The sequence below is a fragment of the Alosa alosa genome, chromosome 10 (genome assembly GCF_017589495.1).
Source record: "Alosa alosa isolate M-15738 ecotype Scorff River chromosome 10, AALO_Geno_1.1, whole genome shotgun sequence".
NCBI classification, from domain to species: Eukaryota; Metazoa; Chordata; class Actinopteri; order Clupeiformes; family Clupeidae; genus Alosa; species Alosa alosa.
The window spans coordinates 21,737,700-21,761,018 of NC_063198.1; the positions used below are offsets into that span (position 1 = coordinate 21,737,700).

The 23,319-nt window shown below is 42.7% G+C and overlaps 4 protein-coding genes across 4 annotated transcripts; 1 reads left to right on the top strand and 3 right to left on the bottom strand.

Annotated features, from left to right (window-relative positions):
• Positions 1–1,255: 1,255 nt before the first annotated feature.
• ssu72 (SSU72 homolog, RNA polymerase II CTD phosphatase) lies at positions 1,256–8,303 on the bottom strand. The gene is made up of 5 exons (XM_048255413.1): positions 8,070–8,303; positions 7,184–7,327; positions 3,615–3,754; positions 3,225–3,343; positions 1,256–2,677 (listed from the first exon to the last, which is right to left on the bottom strand). Exons 1-5 carry the CDS (start codon positions 8,147–8,149, stop codon positions 2,576–2,578), a joined length of 585 nt encoding a protein of 194 aa, XP_048111370.1. The 5' UTR covers positions 8,150–8,303; the 3' UTR covers positions 1,256–2,575.
• Positions 8,304–9,270: 967 nt separating this feature from the next.
• On the bottom strand, positions 9,271–11,910 carry fndc10 (fibronectin type III domain containing 10). The gene is made up of 2 exons (XM_048255107.1): positions 11,485–11,910; positions 9,271–11,268 (listed from the first exon to the last, which is right to left on the bottom strand). The coding sequence occupies exon 2, from the start codon at positions 11,059–11,061 to the stop codon at positions 9,994–9,996; it is 1,068 nt and encodes a 355-aa protein (XP_048111064.1). The 5' UTR covers positions 11,062–11,268; positions 11,485–11,910; the 3' UTR covers positions 9,271–9,993.
• A 1,795-nt stretch (positions 11,911–13,705) lies between these two features.
• Positions 13,706–15,078, top strand: LOC125302092 (olfactory receptor class A-like protein 4). Its single transcript, XM_048255106.1, has 2 exons — positions 13,706–13,792; positions 14,012–15,078. Exons 1-2 carry the CDS (start codon positions 13,706–13,708, stop codon positions 15,023–15,025), a joined length of 1,101 nt encoding a protein of 366 aa, XP_048111063.1. The 3' UTR covers positions 15,026–15,078.
• A 1,722-nt stretch (positions 15,079–16,800) lies between these two features.
• On the bottom strand, positions 16,801–21,637 carry LOC125301777 (olfactory receptor class A-like protein 4). The gene is made up of 4 exons (XM_048254512.1): positions 21,371–21,637; positions 20,387–20,638; positions 17,416–17,670; positions 16,801–17,187 (listed from the first exon to the last, which is right to left on the bottom strand). Exons 1-4 carry the CDS (start codon positions 21,635–21,637, stop codon positions 16,975–16,977), a joined length of 987 nt encoding a protein of 328 aa, XP_048110469.1. The 3' UTR covers positions 16,801–16,974.
• Positions 21,638–23,319: the final 1,682 nt, after the last annotated feature.

A 23,319-nucleotide genomic window follows, 5' to 3' on the forward strand; every position in this document is an offset into this window, starting at 1 on the left:
CTATATATTGTTGAAATCAGCTTTTCTCACAGTTATAGGGCCTAATCACCTGTACAACCACAAACTGAACAGCTCATTTTCCTTGTCAGTTTAAACTTCCCTCGACTACAAATACAGGGTGCTCATCAAAATCGGCCTCTAGGTCATTAGTGAAAAAGACCAAAGAATCGAGACACTTCTGTATGATCAATAAAAAGCCTTTATGTCTTTCATACAAGAGTGCTTTAATTCTTTTGTTTTTTATTTGATGAATTAGAGGCCCAAATTCATGACCACCTTGTAGTTGTACTGTAACACCATTGACCAAGGGACATTACATTACATTTAGCAGACACTTCTTGACCAAAGTGACTTACATATGTCAGCTATATTACAAGGGATCACCTTGTCCCCGGAGCAACTTGGGGTTAAGTGCCTTGCTCAAGGGCACAACGGTGGAAGCCGGGAATTGAACCGACAACTTTCAGGCTACTGCACGCTAGCCCAGTTCCTTAACCACTACACTACCACCGCCCTACAGGCTATACTGCACGCTAGCCCAGCTCCTTAACCACTACACTACCACAACCATATTCCCCTTTCTTTTTCTTTACTTTTGAAACAGGCTTTGGAAATCTGTATCCTACAGACTCATTGTCTTTTATGTACCACTATAATTTAGACTTATTTCCTTTTCACATTAAGGTTTGTGCATAGAGTTATATTTCTATTCTATATTACACTGGATAGGTCATATCCCACAATGTGACTCAAAGGCACCAGCAAACCTGACCGTTAGAGATCATTCTGTATCATCTAAGCACAGCTGTGCTAACAGTTAAGTATAGACTTTGAGAATTGATTGCCTATACTGTCTCCACCATCACTCAAGGACAAGTTTCAATGTCATCAGAGGCCTTTGAGTCCCAGGGGCATTTCAAGAAGGCCAAGGTATCCTACATCATCCATCCCCCACCATCACTTAACCCAGTTCGAAGTGGAGGAGAACCCTGGTCATTTCTAACCCCGAGACAACCTTGGACTCACTCTGTTCCCCCTTGTAGTTTTGACACCAAAGGTTTGTCTGTACCACTGTTTCCACCTTTTCCTGTAAATATTCCAACTATAAACCAGAGTAGGTCAACATAACCTTTTTTTTTTTTTTAAATCTCAGCAAGTCATTCAATCCCATAACAGCTCGCCATTCTATTAAGTAGTAGTCATATGTTAGCCATCTGACAAAAATCCTGTAAATAAAAAAAGGCACAAAACAAAGTTTTGCTAGACACATTTATTCCTTTAGCGAAATCATTATTTACAAAAGGAATTTCAGGCACTCTGGACTGAGCTCTCAGTTTGCAATTAATTCAGTATGTTGTAGTCTTGCTAAATGTACAAAAAAGAAAAAAAAAAAAAAAAATTTCCCCCCTGAGCAGATGACAAATCTGAGGTTTAAAATATGTATCAAAACAATGTGATTGAATTATAAAGATGTAATCATTGACTCACTGCCTTCTCATCACTTGGATCAACATCTTTTCTCGGTACACTCAAGAAGAACACTCACATCACAACACTACACATCATCTTAGCTCTCCTCACACACGCACACACTCACACAAAATAGAAGAAACTACACTTGTGTTCATTTTGCACAACCCAGGGCATCACACGTATTTGACAAAAGCAAAAGTGATAAAAAAGGAAAATGATTATTACACTTAAAAGTACTTACAGTAAACCAATCTGCCCTCAGAGGGGAAAACAGAAGTAGAGGGGCACTGAGAGACAGAGCGAGAGAGAAAGAAAGAAAGAAAGAAAAAGAAAGAAAGAAAGAAAGAAAGAAAGGGGGAGGAAGAGGAAAGGAAAGTAGGGAGGGAGCGAGCGAAGAGAGTGAAATGGGGCTTCTGCCATCGTAACTGTTGTATCCATGTCGGAGAGAGTGACAGAGAGTTGGAGGGGGCAAAGGTCTTGGATTAGAATGAGGTGACCCATAGCCTTGGTAATTGGAGTTAAAGTAGAAAGTTGTTGGGACATGACTGGGTTGATCAACATTAGTACACCACCCCCCCACACACACACACACACACACACACACACACACACACACACCCACCCCTACAGCCACTCGGGCATCACTGAGCAGTGATGGGGAGGGTGGGATAAAGACTAGGAAGGAAGGCTACATAGCCAGCTATTGCACCCTAATCTTGTATCTCTACAAGGCTGTGCAAAAGATGGTTTACACCTCGGTCTCTGCACAGCCAAAATTCAAATCTCACCAAGTAAACAAAAGTAACCATTTAACGCCACCTCACAGCTGTAGTGACATTGTTCACATGTGAGCAGAGTAGATCAACTCTCCTTGGCTCCCTGGACTATGGTGGGAGGAGGAGGCAATGCCCTTCCTATGTACTTGGAGAGGGTAGGAGGTCATTAGAGAATGGCAGGGGTGAGTGTGTGGGGGGGTTGATGTTGCATCGTGGGTAACCCACCACCCCCCACAGCATATGTGTATATTGTGTAAATTCATGTGTGACTTTGGGGAGAGACAGTGCAATGACGTCGCAGCACAGCGCATGGAGCAGCCAGCTGCTCAGTAGAAGCAGACGGTGTGGAGGAAGGGCCGGCCACTCTTCTCCTCGAACTCCTGCAGCAGCTCGTCCATCTCATTCTCCATGTCGTCAGTGTGCTGGATCTGAGGAACAGCAGACCAGACCAACAGACATTAACATTCAGTAAACTAACTTCAAGATACATTTTAAGATGGATTATCGATCTCCATTACTTCCGGTTTATCAGTGCAGGTGACACCGGCATAAGAGGATAGCTTTCCATATGAAGACAAAGAATGTACTATATAACACATGTAATGAATAGCACTCCATGTTATTAAGACAGTAGTCAATGGCTATAGATCTATAATGAGGTGTATAGATATACCACTGCTCTACATACAACAGCACAGTGCATATAGCACCAAATTAAGATAATATGGGAGTTCCCATCTCATCTTCCATCCTGCAAACCAGAGGCACAAACCAAAACAGAAGCACACTTGATTACCTGCACACACTCAATTCATCCAATCAGGAGTATTGTAATTGTACCGACTTCAATCTTGTGTTCTCAGGGCCAGGATTGACCAAAAGGCAGAACATGTGGAGGGTAGGTGGGTCGAAGAGGCAGGCCGAAAAAAGCCTTAGCTTTAATAGTGGGAGCGGCCATAACCCTGAGATACTCACACACTGGCAGAGCTCACAGATCAGGAAGGCTCCGAGAGTGGCCTCCTCGTGGTTGTCCTGAATGTCCACGTTGATCACGTGTACCGGCTGGAAGGTCTCCTGCTCACGCGAGTTCAGTTCTGGAGATGAGGACAAGGTGAGAGATAGGAGGGAGGGAGAGAGAGAGAGTGTGCAAGAAAAGCCAGACGGCATGATGGAAGACCAGATGGGCAGATACAGAAAAGAAACAGATGAGAGGTTAGGATTAAAAACACCATTTTTTTATTTAGTCACACACGAACAACTCAAAACCATACACTTATCTTTCTCTCAATGTCTTAAGCATTTTACCAAGGAAAGCTAAACAAAATATTTATCATCCTACTAGTATGTGAAATATCTAGCACTCACCCTCTAGCACCTGGTCATAGACTCTCTCTTCACAGGTGACGACCAGGTCAAACTGGTCCTTGCAACTCTGGAATCGCTCCGGCCGTGCCTTGATGCGCTTGTTGCGATCCAGCATGTGGAGGATTCCGTTCTGTGTGTATCTGAGGGGTGGCTTGGGTTAAGGAAATCAGGATATAGGAAATGCTTTTCAAACAGTGTGCAAGTATAACTGATTTCAGAAACATGCAGATTTCCCACCTCCCCATCTAAAAACACAAATTAAAGACAAATATCCTAAACCAGCCCAACTCAAACAAAATCAGTGTTTTTTTTAGGTATATATCCTTATTTAAAATTGCTGTGAGCAACTGTGTTACTCAAAGGTGCATTTAGTGTGTTAAGAGGCTATTTCTGACTAATTTTCAATTGAATCCTTGATACTGTCAGCATGCTGATTGGGTGGGATGTTTAAAGGGTAATAATACCACAGACACTGTATTTGTTTCCCCAAGACCAGGAATGTGTACAAACACGGTCGGGGTTTTTTCCCAGTAAGAGGAGTAGTTCACTAAAATTGACAAAAAGTTCCTATTGGTTAATGCAACCACTCAAGTGGCTGAGCAAATTATTAGCTCTTGCTACCCAATCTGCAGCTGGCATAACCCTCAGTGGCTGACAGGGCGGTAAAAAAATGGACTCCTATGCCACCTAGTGGTACCACTACAGAAAGACTTTGAAGATTGAAGAGGAGAAGGTGTGGGGTACTCATCCCTAGCATTTTCATGAGAAAGGGATAGTTGCATTATTTATTGCTACATAAAGCTTAGAAGGATTCTCAAAACCATTCTTTCACATCTTCATAGTTATTTAGCTTTTTAAAAAACTGTTTGGAAGGTCCAGGAAAAAGGCCTCTCCAGTCACACATCCCTCAATGGCTGTGGTTGAGATATGATGGTCAAACAAACAATTCACTATTTAAGTGCTTCAATACATATTTGAGAATAGCAGCTGTAGAACAGTGCTAGTCAACAATTATGTTCTTACCCATGCGCCACCTTATACATTTTCTTTCTTGCTAAGGTGGTCTCTGTTTGGAAAGCTTTGCCATAATTCTGAGGCTTGATATGAACTGCCTACAGGTGACTGCATGAATCTACAGTTACATTAATTGGACTGAGCAGACAGCCCAAAGAACCAACCATACCGAATAGTATTTAACCCCTAACCACCGTGATCTCAACACAATCATATCACACCCACTTAATAACAACTGAAGCCGGCCTTACATTGTACGATTTTGCAAAGATTTGGAAAGGTTCTTTTAAAAGACTACAGTCTCAGACCCTCACATCTAAAAACAAGTCAAAAAGTGTTAAGTCACAGACTAGACTAAGACTTACACTAAACGATCTAGTTGACAGGAGCACGCCGCGACTCTATTACAACTCCCATGATTTCTGTCTGACTTTGGAAATTTGGTCGCAGACTGAAATCACACCAAAATAGTACAATGTAAGGCCGGCTTAAGTAACGACTATGGTTGCCATCCCAACCTAATGAAACTCTGAAATTGCAAGCATGCCTTCCAAACACAAGCAGAACTGTAAAAACACTGCAAATCCAAGTAGGTCAACTCTATTACATGACATTGCCCTTATTCAACAGCACATATGCAAGCCTGCATAAATTTAAATGGAGTAATGATCAGGCCATCCCCTGCCAAATGTCATTATACTCCACACATGGCCTGATTACAATCAAGCCAGTTGATCTGTATGGTGGCCAATCTGTCAAATGACTCGTTTTACTCCTAACATCTGTTTTCACCTAAAACCATGAGCAGCTTTAATTTTGATTGGCGAACTATATACAGTGAAATTTGTCCCAAAAGGTCAGTGCATTCACAAATTCGACGAGACGCCACACAGGGCTACATCAGACCTATATGATCACCTCTGTGTGTGGGCTGCAAATAATCCTGTATAATAATAATAATGACAACATTAATAGTTATACATGCAAAGACACAGCACTACGTCTGACAATCCATTCCATCTCCAACATATGGCTGGCAGGCATGCATGCATGCATGCATACACACATATATATATATATATATATATATATATAAAGTAAATCAGATCAATCAATAAGTCAGACATAACTGCATTACTGACTTCTTCTTCATACAAGTCAAAAATAGAATGCCCTTCGTAACAAGGATTACTTTGAATAATGTAAAATAAAAAAAGCCAGTGTGGCCTTTTCCCCTCCTCTTTCTCTTTCCAATGTTGCTTGATTTCTGTTAATTTACAAGAACTGACCAGTAGGTGGCCAGCAGGCTCCAATCTCCAAACTAAATCCATCTATCTGAGTAGCACCGGAAACACAATACCGTTTTTTAAAAATGGTGTCAAATGCATGCCAAGAAAACCTATGGCAATACTCAATGTGCTCTATACGCCTCTTTTTGAAAGAGTGTTGCACTTTAGTCATAAAAATCCCCAAAGCAATAACAATTAAAAAGTAAATTTAATTTTAAATTTAGTGAACATTTCTCAGTTTGTATGTAACATAGCCTTCCCAAGGTTCTTCTCGATATTCTAAGACTGCTGAATTCTCATATCCTCACTCTTTCCCTCCCCAGGGTTAGAGAGACACATACCCACAGGGGATGTGTGGCCTGTCATAATACATATCAAAAGATCTTAAGGATGATTGAGAAAATTGTTTACAGATCAGTTTTACAGAGATTTCCAAATGCTCAGTAGGTTAGGTCATTGTTTTTTTAAATCTTCAATACAAACCTTTTTTTTTTTTTATCTAAAAGTAGTGACAGCTAGGCCTACATAATGAACCTAACATGCTGACTAAGGATAGCACATGGGTTTTAAGTCAGGTACATGCATTATTTAGCTAATCCCACACCATATGGGATGAAACGATAACCTAGGTTTCTTAATGTACACTACATTCTAATGTAGAGTCAATTCCTCAATGTTGTCCTTGAAGCTGAAATGTGTGTTCCACAGGATTCTCAAAGGCAGTTCTGGGAAACGATGGCAACAAGACAACACCCTTTCCCAATCAAACATAGCACATTTTGTAGTGCTAGCAGTGTCCCTCCTGGAATGAATCCATTAGTTTACATTTTTTTAAAAAAATGGCAACCGAACAAACACATCCCTAACAAGAGTCCATCATTCACCCAAAACTGCCACTCACCTACCCCCACTCACACATTCACTACACCAATTAGGTGCCTGATGTTGAGTGCAATCATTTTTAGATTCTGACCTGCCATTTCTGTATCTACCTGCAATTTGACAAATTAGCCAAATACTGACCACCTTCAAAAGTTGTGCTGTTTGAGTAAAGAACTTGTTTAGGAAAAATAGTTTCAAGTGCAAAAGAAAATAAGTGGTGTGCATGAAGTACATAGAAGATATCACACAGGACCCAGCAATCATCTTGACTAGTGTATGTATGTATGTATGTATGTGTGTGTGTGTGTGTGTGTGTGTGTGTGTGCATAAGCCTACGTGAACGAAAACATGCGTGTGCGCATCAGTGTTGTGTGTAGGGGATACAGTTCTTTGTCCTTGCGGACCAAATCGTTGTACATCTGTTCGTAAGTGATTTTGAAGTCATACACGTTGGGCTTGTCCGGTGCTGGGCCTGGCAATTTCACGTGTGATCCCGTCCCAAATGATCGCACGTCAAAACCACGCTTGCTGTGGAGATAGAGAATGGATTAAATACAGAATAGACAGAAGCTGAGGAACAGCTACATAGAGGGAAGACAGTAGGTAGACAGAAGATGAGAGGATAATCTTGTTTTCGAACCCCAGTAAGGACACCACTGGGGAGATCCTTACGGCAAGATTAATCACTTGCTTTGGGATCAATTGGACTTACCATATGGCTTCCGAAAACTAAATCTAATTTCCCTAACAGTAGGTCTAATTGTATTACTTTATCACCAATCCAATTCATGTTAGAAGTTCCAAGAAGTTTCATTGCTGTCTATGACAGAAGTTAACTTGTAACGTTGGAAAGCCTATGCGCACTCAGGCGCACTCCATTTTGTACAGCTAGCAAGCTTCCGGTAAACTTGTCGTTCCAGACAAATGTCATATCCTGCTGTTGTCCAATAAGATCGCTTGTAATGTCGTAACCAGCTGTTTTAACACAAATTATTATAAACACGTTAACAGCCATGCCTGAAATTGTGTTAATCAAAGTTAAATATATATTTTCGCCAATAAATTGAATAGCTAACGTCAGGTTTAAGCCACGGTTGGGCTGAAAGGTTTTTGCGTTTGCGTCGAGATTTTTGTTGTTGTTGTTGTTGTTGTTGTTTGCGTACGGCAAGGTGAAGATCGTAAAAAATCACGAGAGATTACGAAAAAACCGTCGAGGGACAGCTCGTTGTCTTCTTTTCGGCCAACTTGTGGTACCTTCGTTCATTTTTACCTGAGGATGTTGTGAGCTTCCATGCTGCGGTTCTGGTTGCTCGAGCACACAACCGCCACGCGAAGCGGGTGGCTCGGCATCTTTCTTCTCCCGAATAAAATAACTGATTAAACTCGAAAAGTCAGATAATTTTGTCCAAGCTAATTTAGTGTGCGAAATGTATTCGTTATATTACACGACGACTACGACCGTGTACTCTCGTGCTAGGACAGATTGTAAAATGGCGGAAGGAGATTTAAGCGTTTTTGCTGATGTCATTGAGTGGGGGAGGAGCCCTCTTGGCCAGTTACGTCAGGAGAACACGCTTCAGATTGGTGTTCTGTGCTCACATATTCCTGCCGAGGTAACATTGTTTCTATGAATGTTGCACCCTAATGGAATGCTAAGCGTATGAATTAACATTCACTGAGGAAAGATCTGGTGTCTGCCGATACTCTTTTAACGCCCAGATCATGGCTTCTTTGCCAATTCAGCCTATTCTACAAGCTTGGATAAAAGCATTTGCTAAATGGATAAAAAAAAAATAAGTAGTAGCCTTCATATCCCATACAGGGATGGATTACTGCACGGCCAACCGGGCCCAGGCCCAGGAGCCCAAGGGGTCAGGGGGCCCTGAAGCCCAAGCCTTTGCATGGAATCATTGCCTCAATATCATTACATCAGGATGTAGGCTATGAATCTGATTGAATTAAAGTATTGGCATCCCCCAAATGCACCAGAATACAGGAAATCACATCATACAAATTTAAAAAATTCTGGTGGAGGACCCCCAAACCCCCCTTCCCACATCTGTGACAATTAGTGGGGGGCCCTTAATACAACTGGGCCCAGGGGCCCGAAAGTTCATAATCCTCCCATGATCCCATAGGGCAGGCTCTGATTTTATTATCCAGAGAGTAGGCCTAATTCATTTCCAAAAATGAGAAGTATTTGCCTAAGAGATGTAGGCATAATCATATGACAATATTGTTATACTTACATTTTATTTTAGTGAATGAAGACATTTTTTTGGTTCCCTTTGTATTTTTTCTTATTAGTTAATCCAGCCTGCATTGCAACCTCTCTGTCCTAGTTCATTGCATTTTTGAATGAACAAATGACACATCTTATCAAGGTTACCCTGCCCCTCTTCCACATAAGAAGACTTTTCCCACCATAATAAATGCACATAACAAAATAATTTATAATACATAATAATGTATAATATTAAGATTGCTTTATTGATCACAAAGGGTAGAACACAGTATTTATACTGACTGACAAACAGTCTAGGTCCCTAAAGTAAGCCTACAGCATTATTACTACTTTTGCGAGCACAGGTGTGGAATTATAAGGCATATTTGTCATTTTGTCAGGTTTTGGGGTTCATTAGCATGTACAGCGTAGTCGGTGAAAACAACTCTTTGAAAAAACTTTGTCTTGATGATTTGTGAAAACCTATAATAATTGACAACACACAAATACACTAAATCAATGCCTTTTGGCGAAAATTGCATTTGGCATTTCACATAACTAAAGTACTCTCAAGTATTATTATTTTTCCTATAAGGTCAATGCAATATTATGAATGACAACATAGGGAGGATTAACACTGATAAGGTAAATTCACATCTAACCTTTATACATTATTCGAAGAAATTCAGCAATTCTGAATTTTGACAAATAGTATACTTGAGAATACAGTAGAGGTTATTTCAAGTCAAGAGGAAATTGTGATGCCATAAGTTTAGGTGGGTTTTAATCTAGTAATGTGGAGGTTATGCCATGCATTAACTTTCAGTCACATGACCTAATATTTTAGTGGAACGTGTAGATGTGAGTAGTTTGAGTAAATGTGCATGAGTACCTGTGTTACGTGGGTGGTGTTAGTGGTTGGAATGTGATGGTGTGTGTGTAAATATGAGTGTGAGTGTGTGATGGCATCCTAGTGGTGTGTGTGCGACATATGTGTGTGTGTGGTAGGACTCATGATGTTTTCAGTGATGTAAGCCACCAGCAGACAGATGATGACCAGCATCACACAGATGGCTCCTCCCACGGTCGTCATGGCAATCACAATGTCCTGCATCCCCGTGGGAGAGACGCTGAACTCCACACAGTCGTCGCCATTGGAACTCCACACAGTCGTGATGGGTCGCAGGCAGATGCGGTAGGGCACATTCTCATGCAACTCGCTCAGCAGGTAGTCCCTGCAGCTGGAGCCAAGATGGACTCCCGTGCACTCAAACTGAGTGTAGCTGCCGTTCCACCAGCAGCTCAGCCTGAACCCACCCAGTCGCCTGGCCACCCGCTTTGGGACTCTAGGCTGGGCTGTCACAGGTCTCCCCCCCTCCTGCCCCCCTCCTGCCAAACCAGCACCTTGAGTCTCCATGGCTGTGCGGTGGGCACGGTGCAGGGGCCAGTCTGCCATACCCCATCTGTTTGCTAACTGAGCATCCTCCTGGGCTGTCCACTGGATCAGCACGCTGCCGTTGGAGAACACATTGGCCACCAATGACCCTCCAGGAGACCTCACTCTCTCGCAGTCTTTGCTGGGGCAAGTGAGATGCCGTTGAGTTTGGCGGAAACAGAGGCGGTCTGTGCCGCCCTGCTCCAGTAGTTGATAGGCACATGTCGGCCCCGCGTCTCCCGAGCTGTCCTGGACATGGCTTGGTGATCTGAATGTCAGACTGGTGGTGTTGCTGGTGTTAGAGTTTGAAGTGTTTCCAATTTTATGGCTGAGGGTGCTTTCCTGTGGTTTTGGTATGGCTGAGTCAGTATCTAAGTTAAGGAATCCCTGTGGACTGCTGGCGTTTTGATGATTGATCTGGTTAAGATGCGAGCCCGCTTTCGAGGTCACTGCCCTGCGACTCACGCCTCCTTCATCCGAAGAGGGTGATGATGATCCCGGAGAAGAACGCGACTCCCAGCTGCGGAGAGACGCACCCGCATGGGTCGCACAGAGCAGCAGTAAGAAAAAGGAGATGAGAGCCAATATAGGCAGACCTGTCATAGTGCAGCCTCTTCAGTGTACTGTTGATGGCATACGGTGGTCAGAAATGGTAGACAGCGCTGTCACAACCGATGGACATCCGAAAACAGAGGGAAGGCAGAGGTGCACCTCCTTCGCTGCCATAACACATCCTTCCTTATACTGACTAACTCGTTAAATCCAAACCTTGGAATTAGGCTAGTCTACTCCACAGGGGACAAGGCTGACCTGAAAACGGAGTGCACGAAGTGAGATTAATATTCTGGAACATTTTAAATCAAATTAGGCTACAACCTTTTTGCCTGTAGCCTATCAGCGCATAGCAGTCACGAAAACACGATGCTATGTCAAAAACATATAGGCTAATTACAACGTCAACAATGCAGACTCACAAGACGGCAATAATAATAATATGTGTAGTAATGTCAATATTTTTAGTCTTACTTGTCGCGGCTGCCTCTAGCGTCCTTGATGCTCCGATGTGTCTTCCTGTAGTGAGAGAGGAGGAGAGACAGTTGAAGTGTCAGGATGTTTAAAGTCATCCTCACCAGTCAACGGCATGAGTCATATTTAGGCTACTAGTCCCCTTTCACATCACTGGTTCCTCGTCTGTGGCTCTCTCTTGTCCAGCAGCCAGGAGGTCTTACTGCTCCGGACTGCGTGTTGTATCCCGTACAGTGGCATAGTGCTCACGCCACACTTTAACGTGGGAGTTATTTATTAATTTATTGCTTTATTTGTTTGTTTGTGAGTATGTGTGTATGAAGACTATGTATGTGTGTATGTATGCATGGATGTATGTGAATGGTTGTATTATTTGCTGGTTAAAAGTTGTGTTTCCATGCATTAGGCTACGAATGGCTTATGTCGTTTCAGCGCACTATGTTGCATCTGTATCAATCTGAGTAATTGCTGAGTAAGTGGCGACCTCGCGTGGATGCAATATGCTCACCCATGTTAATTAGGTCGCCATGAAGGTGATCTTTATGAGTCCTGGGTAGAAGAGAGTATACTGTTTTTGCGTCATTGAGACAAAGAAAAAAATGTCACATGACTCATACATGCAAAATTATTTTTCCCTAGACTGATGAAAGAAACACAGAAAGAAAACATACAAAATGTAATGCCATTTTAAGGCTGTCAACATAATTATTTGTGCACCACCAACACCACCATTCAGTTGTGTATGTTTAATGATGTTTGAAGTCTGAATCATCAAAACTATCAAACGTAAACCTCAAGATCAACAGATGAATGCAACTGTTAATTATCCCGAGAGATCAGCATTCAACTGAGGTCAAGTGATGTGTCATGAGCAACACAAACAAACACGCTGAATCAGCACAAGCAGAGGCAGTCTCTAATAAGCCCTCCTGGGTAAAAGTGTGACATGGCATGGCCTCACAGGCCTGTTGGGCCCAAGCTCTAGTGTAAAAAGCCTCTATTATCCAATACTGTATAGTGGTAATGTTATCGCATATATCAATATGGTGAGTTTCTCAGCTGTGTTTTAACAATGAAAGACAAAAGTGGATCAAAATCTCTGTTTTGGCATTTGTGTATTTGTTTGTTTGTTTGCTGTCTAAGCCAAATCCGTGTAATAATAATAACTCTGATCTCTCTTTCAGATACTGAAACTTTCTTTTTCTTCTTATTTCCCCCTAGTTGCTTAGTTTGTGTGTGTGTGTGTGTGTGTGTGTGTGTGTGTGTGTGTGTGTGTGTGTGTGTGTGTGTGTGTGTGTGTGTGTGTGTGTGTGTGTGTGTGTGTGTGTGTGTGTGTGTGTGTGTGTGTGTGTGTGTGTATGTGTGTGTGTGTGTGTGTGTGTGTGTGTGTGTGTGTGTGTGTGTGCGTGTGCACTATTCATGGCTTTTTGGGTTCTCATGAGACCTTGCCCTAGAACATTCTGAAATCTTGGCATTCTTAATGCCCTCATTTCTCTTTTCATCTCACATGACCCTTGGTTTCATTATTTTGCACATTATTTTGGTATATTTTATTTTGCAACATGGTTGGTGTCATTTTCTATCAGGTCATACTTTTTTTTTAATCAGTTATCCTCAAACCAAAAAAAACAGTTCCCTAAAAGGACCTATCCCCTCACATTAAAAAAGACTTATCTAGCCAGGCATGGATGGACTCAACTCCTGGTGACTGGTTAAGCTAAGGCGTCATGAGAATTCTCTTTTTAAATGCATCAATCATGTAACCTTTGCTGGACACAGAGGACATATAAGCATTTTCCTATGTGCCTCAGAGTAGCCTGGTCATTGAAATGTAAAATATCTGCAAATCTCTCTCTCTCCTTACATTGGAATTATTTATGCTGATTAGCTGACCTGTGCTGAGCAGAGAGTCTATTGTCATCATCCCCACAATCATCAATGATGGAGAAATTTTGAATAAGTAAGCAGCTCAGAGCCATGTTGCTGGGCAACAGATTTTTTGGAGAGAGTAAATGACCAAGAAGATGGGCTCAATCAGCACAGAGAGTGCTGACAGAGTTGTAGGATCATTCACATGTGTGGATGTGAGTGTGTGTATAAAAGCTTATGGCAGTTAGTGACAGCTCTGGGCAGACTGACCAGTGGGAAAGACACAAACCTTGGGACTTTCCTCTGCCCGACATGGCAAACGAAGGCACAACTATGCCCAGCTGATGGAGAGATGTCCGAGGTGCTGACAGTAGATGCCATTTTATTTGGGCTTCTGGTTTTCTCTGGGATCTTGGGGAACATTCTGGTCATCTATGTGGTAAGTCAGGCAATCTTTATGACAGGAAAGTTTTAAAGTTTTGACAGATGAATAAAGTCTGTTTAAAATGTACAGTAGTCAATTATACAAACGTCAGCTGTATTCGTTGAATCAGTTATTGTTGAATTAGAATAGTTTGGTTTTGTAATCCAGCTCATGACACACCTCTGTTCCCCTCCTCTCTCCATCCTCCATGTGTGTTTCTCACCTGTTCCCCAGGTCTTTGAGTCGGCCACTGAGAGCTCGTTTCGCCACCTCTCCCCCTCGGACACCATCCTGGTGAACCTCTCTCTCGCCAACTTGCTGACGTCGCTCTTTCGCACTGTGCCCATCTTCATCTCTGATCTGGGCCTGGAGGTGTCGCTGGCGCCCGGCTGGTGCCGCCTCTTCATGCTGCTGTGGGTGTGGTGGCGCGCCGTGGGCTGCTGGATCACCCTGGCGCTCAGCGCCTTCCACTGCGTCAAGCTGCGGCGCCAGCGGGTGATGGTGGGGCCCTTGGCCCTGCAGCGGGAGCGCCGGCAGGTGTGGCTGGCCCTGGCGCTGGTGTGGGGCATCAACCTGGCCTTCTCACTGCCGGCGCTTGTCTACACCACGCACATCCACGGCAATGCCACCGTGGAGCTGATGGTGATCAGCTGCACCACGCGCCCGCTGCTGGGCTGTGTCTGGGAGTTCCCCAGTGCGGAGCTGGGCTCGGCGTTCGCCTCCACCTCGCTGGCGCTCAACGAGGTGGCGCCGCTCGTGCTCATGATGGGCACAAACCTGGCCACGCTGCTCACGCTGGCACGCCACATCCGCTCCGTCACGGCCGCCGACGCCGGCAAGGAGCAGCAGCAGGGCGAGCTGGCCAAGCACGTGGCCAGCGAGCGCAAGGCGGGTCAGGTGATCATGGCGCTGGTGTCACTGTTCGTGGTGTGCTGGGCGATGCAAGTGGCGGCCGTGACCTACTACAACCACGACGGCGGGCACCACGCCGAGGGCCTGCTGACCGTCGCCCACTTCTCCGCCTCGCTCTTCGTGGGGTTCAGCCCCATAGTGGTGGCCCTGGGGCACGGCAAGCTGAGGAGGAGGATTGTGGGAATGATCCTGGGCTGGGCAGACAGAGCCAAATGCTCACATGGTGGAACAGAAGAAGAGTTAGTGTCAGACATGAGCATCAGCAAAAAGACAGAGCTGAGTAAAGGGCAGACAGAGAGGGGGATCATAAAAGTGGAGGTGAGAGGTAAGACCTAGCTACACGTACAGGTGTGTCTGTACCTGACAGTAAATGTGTGTGTGAATGTTGTGGGTTGGAGGTTGTTTAAAAGAAGCAAATCCAGTAAAAACAGCTCACTTTACACTTCACTCAAAGAACTTGAATCTTTTGATATGATTTCTGTTTAAGGTCACTGAGAGATTTAAAAAAAAAATTTGTTTTGAGCTTTGACTTTTTTCATTTTATGGAGCCATACGTGTGTGAGTTGTGTGTGTGACGACTCCTCATCAAGTGTTGATGTTGTGTTTGGCTGAAGAGAGTTCCCGCTGTGCAGGGAGACATGATGGCATTCATCACCACCCACCAACACCTGTGTCCAGTGGGAGACAGACCAGGGAGGACGACATCAGTGAAGCACACTGGCACTGGCCTTCAGGTGCATAGCTGAAATGCCACGGCTGCAGCTGAAGTATGCTAGATGACAGAGGTGCTCTGTTAGGGGGATGAAAACATGTGTAGCCAGAATCATCCTCAAGAGAAGGGAAGAGGGAAAGCAACCAATATCGATTAAGTCGGAGGTTTTTAAGCTGTGAATAAATAGTGAGAAGAAAGACAAGACTGCACAGCTTCAAAAGGGCCTCTCGTTTCTTGATTGGAAGTGTATTAAATGCAGTCAATACCGAGCTGTTAAGCTGACTGTGTGTATACTGTGTATGTAAATAGTTGATGTTGTAAATATACCCTTTAGGTATACCCTTTGAAATGTACATATAGGACTTCTGTAGGTTTGTAAATACATACCATATATGTAGGTTTGTAAATAACATAATATATTAGCATATGTGAACAGTGTTCATATATATTATGTAAGGGATAATGTAGCCTATGTCCGTCGGTATTTATCAGAAAATAAGTCCCGACAGGGAGAACAGAACCCCGACGCACAGCGGAGTTGAGTGGGCACATTACATTACAGGGTATGGACCCTAGGGATTAATTAATCATCAAAGGCTGGTTAGGGCAAAATGTGCCTCGCTGGCATATAGCTTTCCTCATTAGAAATCCCTGTGGCCAAAGGTGGTGAAGGTATGGAAGTTCCACGCAGCAACCCAAGGGATCTCTCTCACAGTAATAATTAAGACAGGGCCCTGTCAACAGATGGCAAAGATCAAGACCTCACAAACATTCAAAAAAATATGTCACACAAATTAGGTGGAAACACATAACACAGTGACGCATGAGGACTTATGCATACATTTTCCTTCAAATTATAAAGCATCCTTATAAAGAATGCATATGGTATTAATCTGGGGCATCATAACGTTTTGTCAGACTTAACAACAAGATCAACCGGCCCCTTGGAATCAGCATTATCTTTCACCACTCCACATAAAGGCTGTGGAAAAAGTGTGTGTGAGTGTGTGTGTGTGTGTTTTTTTGTGTGTGTGTGTGTGTGTGTGTGTGACATGGCCTCGCAGGCTGCTTAGTGTGAAATTAGCCAGTTAGAGAGAGTATGAGTTTGTGTTATAGATACAACATTAAGAGATCTAATACAAAGAGATACAAATCACATCATCTTTATGTCAAATTCTGAGTCGATGAGAATCAACAGAAATTGAATAAATTATAAATGTTTTGAAAGGAATGTGAAGAATGTGAGAGTATGTCTGTGTATAAGAGACAGAGGACCAACTAGCCTGCTGATTTGCATTCCAATTAATGAGGCAAACAAAACAACGGAAAGAGATCAGAAATAGAGACAAATATCTTCTAATGATCAGAAAGTATTGTGAAACATAGTGACTGATTTTAATCACAGCATTTCTCCACACATTTGTGATACATTTGATTTTTATAGTTGTATGAGTAAGTGGTGAGAACAAGACAAGAACTAGACGAGCTCAAAATGTCCACTGAAAGCTCTTGAAGGGGTAGTTTTCAGTTAATTTTGCCGATGGGAGTTCTTTGGTGTGCGAGGGTCTAGCCTTCAGTAAGTGATCAATGCCTTCAGAAAGGCTCGTAATCTTCTGTGTCCAAAAGAAAGGACAATGGGGGACAGTGCAATGAAGGTGATATTGGCAAAGCGAGCAATGATCAACAGAAAATCTGTAGATGAGCCACGGTTGTAATTGAAGTAGTTTACGGAGATGATACTGGTACCCCAGGAGGAGATGAACAGAATGATCAGAGCCAGAATCACCTGAGAGAGAGACAGAGATGGACAACGAGAGCTGGTAATGATCAAATTACCATATTATTATTAAAGGAATTGTTATCTACATGTACTTCCATTTACATTTCATAGTGTGTAATATATCACTAAAATGTAAGCACAATTAATGTAAATATATAAAACTGAGTAAAGAACTGTACTAATTGAATTATTCCCTAAAATCCAGGCTATACCAGCACAGTTTCTGTATGTTACCTTGGCAGCGCGTCTCTCAGCGCGCACTCTCCTGATGACGGGGGCATCTGGGCTCCTCTGCGTGTGAAGGATAGGGCTCTGGTGGGCATAGAGCGTCAGCAGCGAGCCCAGGTTGGTGAAGCTCATCAGGATGATGGGGAGAATCTCATGGATCACCATGGAGGTTGTGACAAAGGCCAGGCCACTGTAGGAGCTGGGGAAGTTCCACATGCAGCCCAGCAGGGAGCGTGTGGTGGTGCTCACAAACATTAAAGTCTATAAGCGATTGGAAGCAAACGCAAACGTTTATTTGGTGTTTACTTTGATTTATAGAGAAATATTGGAATATTATTCATCTTTCTCTCATTAAAGAACCCAAAAGACCTTTGTGGAGTACTTGTCATGGTTCAGATATTTAGAATACTTAACAGTGTGACCTATGTTCTTCAGTTTAGTACCCATTCAGATGGGTAAATACAGTATAACATCCCAAGACCATAACCTTACAATGTACAATAGCTGATAACATATCATTTTCCATACTCATTTGTAACAAATCCTTCTGCATTGCTATTGTGATCGAATCAGAATTAATTGTACTGTTCATGTTACTTCCCTCAGGGCTGCGCTTTAAGAAAAAGATCTACATGCTCTTTCATCCCAAATGCAATTACTATGGTTAATGAACTATGGAAAAATAAACACTGGAGTGTAGTTTGGTTAGCTATGTACTGCATATGTGCCCAGCTAGGTCTGGGAGAAGAAGGGGGAGGCAGGATGGGGGGTCTGGGGGAAGAAGCATTATAGGAGGGGCTGGAGCACTCTGTGTGTGTGTGTGTGTGTGTGTGTGTGTATGTGTGTGTGTGTATCAGGGTTGTGCACAATTCAAATTCTGCTTCCTGATTGCTACCTCAATTGAAATGCAAGTGAAATTCAAGAATTGAATTAAAATTTAAGAGTCAGTTTCAATTCAATTTTGGAATTTTGCACAAGCCTGGTGTGTATAAGACAGAGAGAATATGCAATCGACATCTATTTTGTGAGGTGTTTATCCCATGGATATGTTGTGTTTATTGAATTGTGTCCAGTGTTTCCCCTAGAAATTTTTCCAGCAGCGGTGCTATTACTTGGGGTTGTTGCGCATTTTTTTTTTTACATTTTTTTTTTTATATCATACCTTCGTGTTTCTTTTGTGGACATTTTCAGCTTTCTTTTACATTATTGGTTAAAAATGATAGAAGAAAAATGAAATGGCACAACCCAGAAAAAGATTATTTACAATTTATTTAAATTTGTCTTAATGGCAAAGGCCACACCCAATCTGCGAGCACTTAATTTTTCTGGGCTTTTCAAAGAACATCTCTAAGGCTCTTTGGTAATTGAATTGAATTGTTGGGGGGCCATTAATGCTGACACGCATGCACGTAGCCAGATGCTCTCCTTGTAGTCTATTTCTCAGTCCCAAAACAACAAACCCATGTATAAAAAAAAAGTAAATACTCACTTTTCTTCTACATCACTCCCACAGTTACCATACAACTCACTCACAATTAACTCGAAAAGGACCTAGGCTACTTGATTGAAGTGCGACCGTTCGTCTCACCGTCAAGAGAACGCTGAAGTTATAAGAACACGTCTTTCTGATAAGAGAATGTAGGCTCCTATGTCTAATGCATAAACGTAGAAAAGGTCTGTTTGTGATAGCCTATTATAGCTAAGTGGACAGAATTTAGGCTATCAATGATATGCCAACATATGCTCATATTTCCTTTAACTATCAGAAAGTTTAAACAGGCCTAGACTGTGTTAAGCCTAACTTTCCCATGCAAACATTACATGTAGCCCTACGCTAACGTTACAAGTCTAGGCTAGAATTAACGTTAAGACCATACACCTTGTAGCACATTGGTTTACTCTATTGCATTACTTACGTTTTAATAATTTGTCGTTAAATGTTGATGGAGGCTCATCTTTGGGAAATCAGCTCTCTGGATAAAATTGTCAGCCGGAGCAAGAGTTCTCAGAGTTGACGACACGGGCGTAAATCCAATCAGCAGAAAGAACCGCATCACAACAGTAGGCTAAATCGCAACAAACTTTTTTCCCCCCATGTTAAATTCATTTCGGTAATCATGAATTGGTTTCTTTTATTTGATGTAGGCTAGGAGAGGAGGATGCATGTTTCACATTAATGTCAATGTGTCAAAGCAGGCTTTGGATCAGAGGAATTGCTCAAGCTTAACATATGGCATAGGCTACAAGCGAATTCACGGCATACAAACAGCTTCGTGATGAAATATAACTAATATAATTTTTTATTGTCACCAGGCCTGTAAGTAGGCTATTTATTGTGTAACCTACAAGTGAACGATGACACCATAGGCCACACTGTGGCGGAGCAAGACCCCATCAGTCGGATAGCTAAACAATGTAACCGTGTTCAGAACGTAGGCTAGCCATATGGGCTGCAGACTTGTCTTTGGGCTTGTAATCACCTGACACATCATGCCGCATATATGTCCTGAATAATGAGAGGCTAAGTGCGGATTTGATGCACTTAACTTACTCAAGACTTTCAGAAAACAATTTCGAGATGACGTTGGCCGTTGTGCTTTTACAGTGTGTTAAGTGAATCTCATGATATATGTTGCAGCGGCGCTGAAAATCCAGCGGCGGCGCTGCGCCGCTGTTAAATACACTGTAGGGGAAACACTGGTGTCTATACTGTATATTGTATGTACTGTCTATTTTATTGGTGGGACCGAAGGCAATATTTGTGCCTGATATGACAATAAAGTCTATACTATTATATTCTATTGTTCTATTATTTTAGGTTCAGTGCAAAAGTACATCCAGCATCAGGAAGACCATCACCAAAACAAGCACTCATGTTTTACTGATTCAGAGACCACATCTTCTGGCCCTGTACTGCACATCTTCAGCTCTGTGTGTGGTGTGGGTGTGGGGGACACAATATACACTGGGCACATACCTCTGTTGAGTTCCTGTCCCCACTGGTTGAGAAGATATATGCAGGGATGGCATACAGCAGGTTGATGACCCAAATGATGGCAAAGACAGCAAACACAAATTTGGGCGGGCCTCTGTTGACCGAGATGGGAGTGATGCGCCGGAGAGTCTGGAAATGGAAAGCGCTGAGGAAGAAGGTGGACCACACGTTTACGGAGCGTATCCACACCCACAGGCCCATGAGGAACTGGCACCATTCTCTGGATGAGTACAGCTAGCATCATCAGGAAAGAGAGAGGCCAGAGAGATCTTATCAATAGAATAGAAAAGAGAGCAAGAAGCATTTGCATTCATAATCCAGTGACATAATACAGAAACTTTTGCAACAGCGCAGGCAGTACTGCATTAGAACAAAAAACTCAAGCATGTGTAGCCTACAACCATGAGATTGCATATGTTCAATTGGTGGGACTGACTTAAAAACACCAAGAAATATTGAATGATGTTGTGAATGATTGTTGAAATTTGTAGAATGGATCTAATCAGTTTATGATGCATCATAATCTCAAAGTTATCCTTTATTATCTTTAAAGAAACAGGCCTACTTTTGAAAAGTATCAAATAATCTAAGCATGTGTCCCTTCTGTTACAACTTAAACTAAATCATTTCCCACGAGTAGGCAAGAAACAGGCTCACAAGCCCTTTAGAAGAAGTTCTGACACCCCGGCCATCCATTTCACTGATCTTCCACGCCCAGAGGCAGGGATGTCAGTAGGGCAGTCAGTTCATGAACTAATAGTGAGCCATTATAAAATAACCACCTCAGAGCAGTGAAAATCATGTCATCCCTGTGATCTTCCCTAACACACATCTCCTTTCTTACCCAGTTCACCATGTCAGAAGGCACGCTACACAAAAATGCAATGATTATTCTATCATTAATCTATGTCTTGGCTCTGAGTAAAGGCACTTATAACTTTTACCAATCAGCCTCATCCCACCTACCTCAACTCCCAGATCTGATATGACCAACAGGGTGTTCCTCGTGATGGACACCATGAGGTTGGAGAAGGCCATGTTCACCAGGATCATGTCCGAACTGCGACCTCCACCTTGGTCCCTGATAACACCCTTGCCAATCACACCAACAATCATTGCATTTCCCAGGATCCCAATCACAACCAGTATTAGGTAGAACGTTGTCTGAATGTCTGACACCCGGATCCGGAGGCCCAAACCAATAGGCTTCGCGGTCGCGTGTATTTCCTCCATGGCCCAAACCGGGGGGGCTTCTTTTTGAGACTCAGAAAAGGCTGTCTTAACGTCATCTATTATACATCGAGGTCAATAATGGTCATCCGGACCTCCGTTTCCTCTTAAGGACCAAGAAAGTGAAGTTCATTCAGTCCTGTCCCAGCGTATCCTGCTTGCTCAATCCCATTAAAATTATGGCCATGCCATTGAAGTCAGTCCAGAAAAACAATGTGTGTACCAACCAGGTCTTCTGCCATATAAACTGGTGCAACCTCCTCCTTATAAGAGGATGCAACATATCACCATGGTAACCACATCCAGGAGACTCATGGGGTTGATGCAGAAGAGATATTTCCCCCAGGTGATCAATCCGACTCCCCGAGTTTAACTCGGTCTGCTGACAGGTAAGGGTAACCTAGTTCCTTTGAAAGAAGCACTGTCACTTTAGCCATGTGAAAGTTAAGCAGGCATGTCTATCCCAACACCCCAGTTGCCATCTTAATTATGTACACCAGGTATTAATACAGTAACACTGGGTCCTTCTACAATAGATTTAAACTAAAGATTGCAAGCCTACATTCTCTTGTTTTTCATAATCCTAAATTTAAAGATGTGGGTCTACTAATATTAATTAAGTTATATCCTCACACAATTTGATTCTGAAAGCACTATTGTGGACAACAATGCTTGATACAAATCAGTCTCTGATTTCACCATTCTTATCCCAATATCATTATTTTCATTATTATAATCTGAGGCAATACATTTTCCAACCAAAAATCCTTTAATGGTCACACTACTATAGGTTACTTCATTCTTGATGTCTAAACTAAATCCTAATATAATTTAAAATATGTAAATTCAGTTGTTGACCAACAGTCTTTTCTTTCTGATTTAGCACTGAACCTATAGGTAAGCAGTATTACACAGCTGTCTCGAAGGCACACAGGACAGTAATTAATAACAGCATGGTGATGTCAAAAAGTGCACCGTTGGCAGCTACCGCTATTCATTAAATCTGTCTCAGCCCTGGGGGAGGTTGTGGAGAGGCGACCACAATCTTTGGGCTCACTTTCCTAACAGAGATGAAGTGTTTTTAAAAGTCAGATTTATCTCTACACATCTTTTCACTTACATTTTTTTCTCTCATATTTGTTGATCTGATTTGTGGCACAGGCACATTGTGGCAATTGTATAGATTTGCTTGTGTGGACGAATTCGAGCTGGCCGATGTGTTGTTAGGCCATTCAGTGGCGCAAAAAAAGTGGGTATGCGCTATATGCGGATAGGCCTACGAGTAGTCAGTGGCCGTCTATGGAAAAAGATGGATACAGCAAAAAAACCTGTTGGTGGCTAAAAATAGAAAAAGAAAGAGGGAAAAGGAGATGGCATGTCAAGGGATGCAACAGCAGTTAAATAAGTGGACGGTGAAAGGCAACAGGGAGGATTTAAAGTGATGACGTCTGTGCTTGGAGGCTTGCAAATATGAATGTTAACAGACTAACTAGCGTTTGTTAAGCATAATGCCGATTGAAACATAGCCTATTCCATTCAGATAGCTAGGTGGCTACCATGCTCATACTGCACTTTTAATGGCCAACTGCAAACAGAAATGTCACGCTAGCAGCAACTCATGACATGTTTCCATATCCTAACAATGAAGGCTCCTTGTAATAACTGTGTTGTCAATGTATTGCAAA

Coding starts and splice junctions, on each gene's coding strand:
- ssu72 (XM_048255413.1), bottom strand. CDS start 8,149: ATGCCGAGCCACCCGCTTCGCGTGGCGGTTGTGTGCTCGAGCAACCAG. Junction 7,328..8,069: donor GAAGCTCACAACATCCTCAG/GTAAAAATGAAC, acceptor CTATCTCCACAG/CAAGCGTGGTTTTGACGTGC. Junction 3,755..7,183: donor GTCCGCAAGGACAAAGAACT/GTATCCCCTACA, acceptor GCCACCCCTCAG/ATACACACAGAACGGAATCC.
- fndc10 (XM_048255107.1), bottom strand. CDS start 11,061: ATGACAGGTCTGCCTATATTGGCTCTCATCTCCTTTTTCTTACTGCTG.
- LOC125302092 (XM_048255106.1), top strand. CDS start 13,706: ATGTCCGAGGTGCTGACAGTAGATGCCATTTTATTTGGGCTTCTGGTT. Junction 13,793..14,011: donor ACATTCTGGTCATCTATGTG/GTAAGTCAGGCA, acceptor CCTGTTCCCCAG/GTCTTTGAGTCGGCCACTGA.
- LOC125301777 (XM_048254512.1), bottom strand. CDS start 21,637: ATGGAGGAAATACACGCGACCGCGAAGCCTATTGGTTTGGGCCTCCGG. Junction 20,639..21,370: donor TATCAGATCTGGGAGTTGAG/GTAGGTGGGATG, acceptor TGATGATGCTAG/CTGTACTCATCCAGAGAATG. Junction 17,671..20,386: donor GGGACAGGAACTCAACAGAG/GTATGTGCCCAG, acceptor AATCGCTTATAG/ACTTTAATGTTTGTGAGCAC.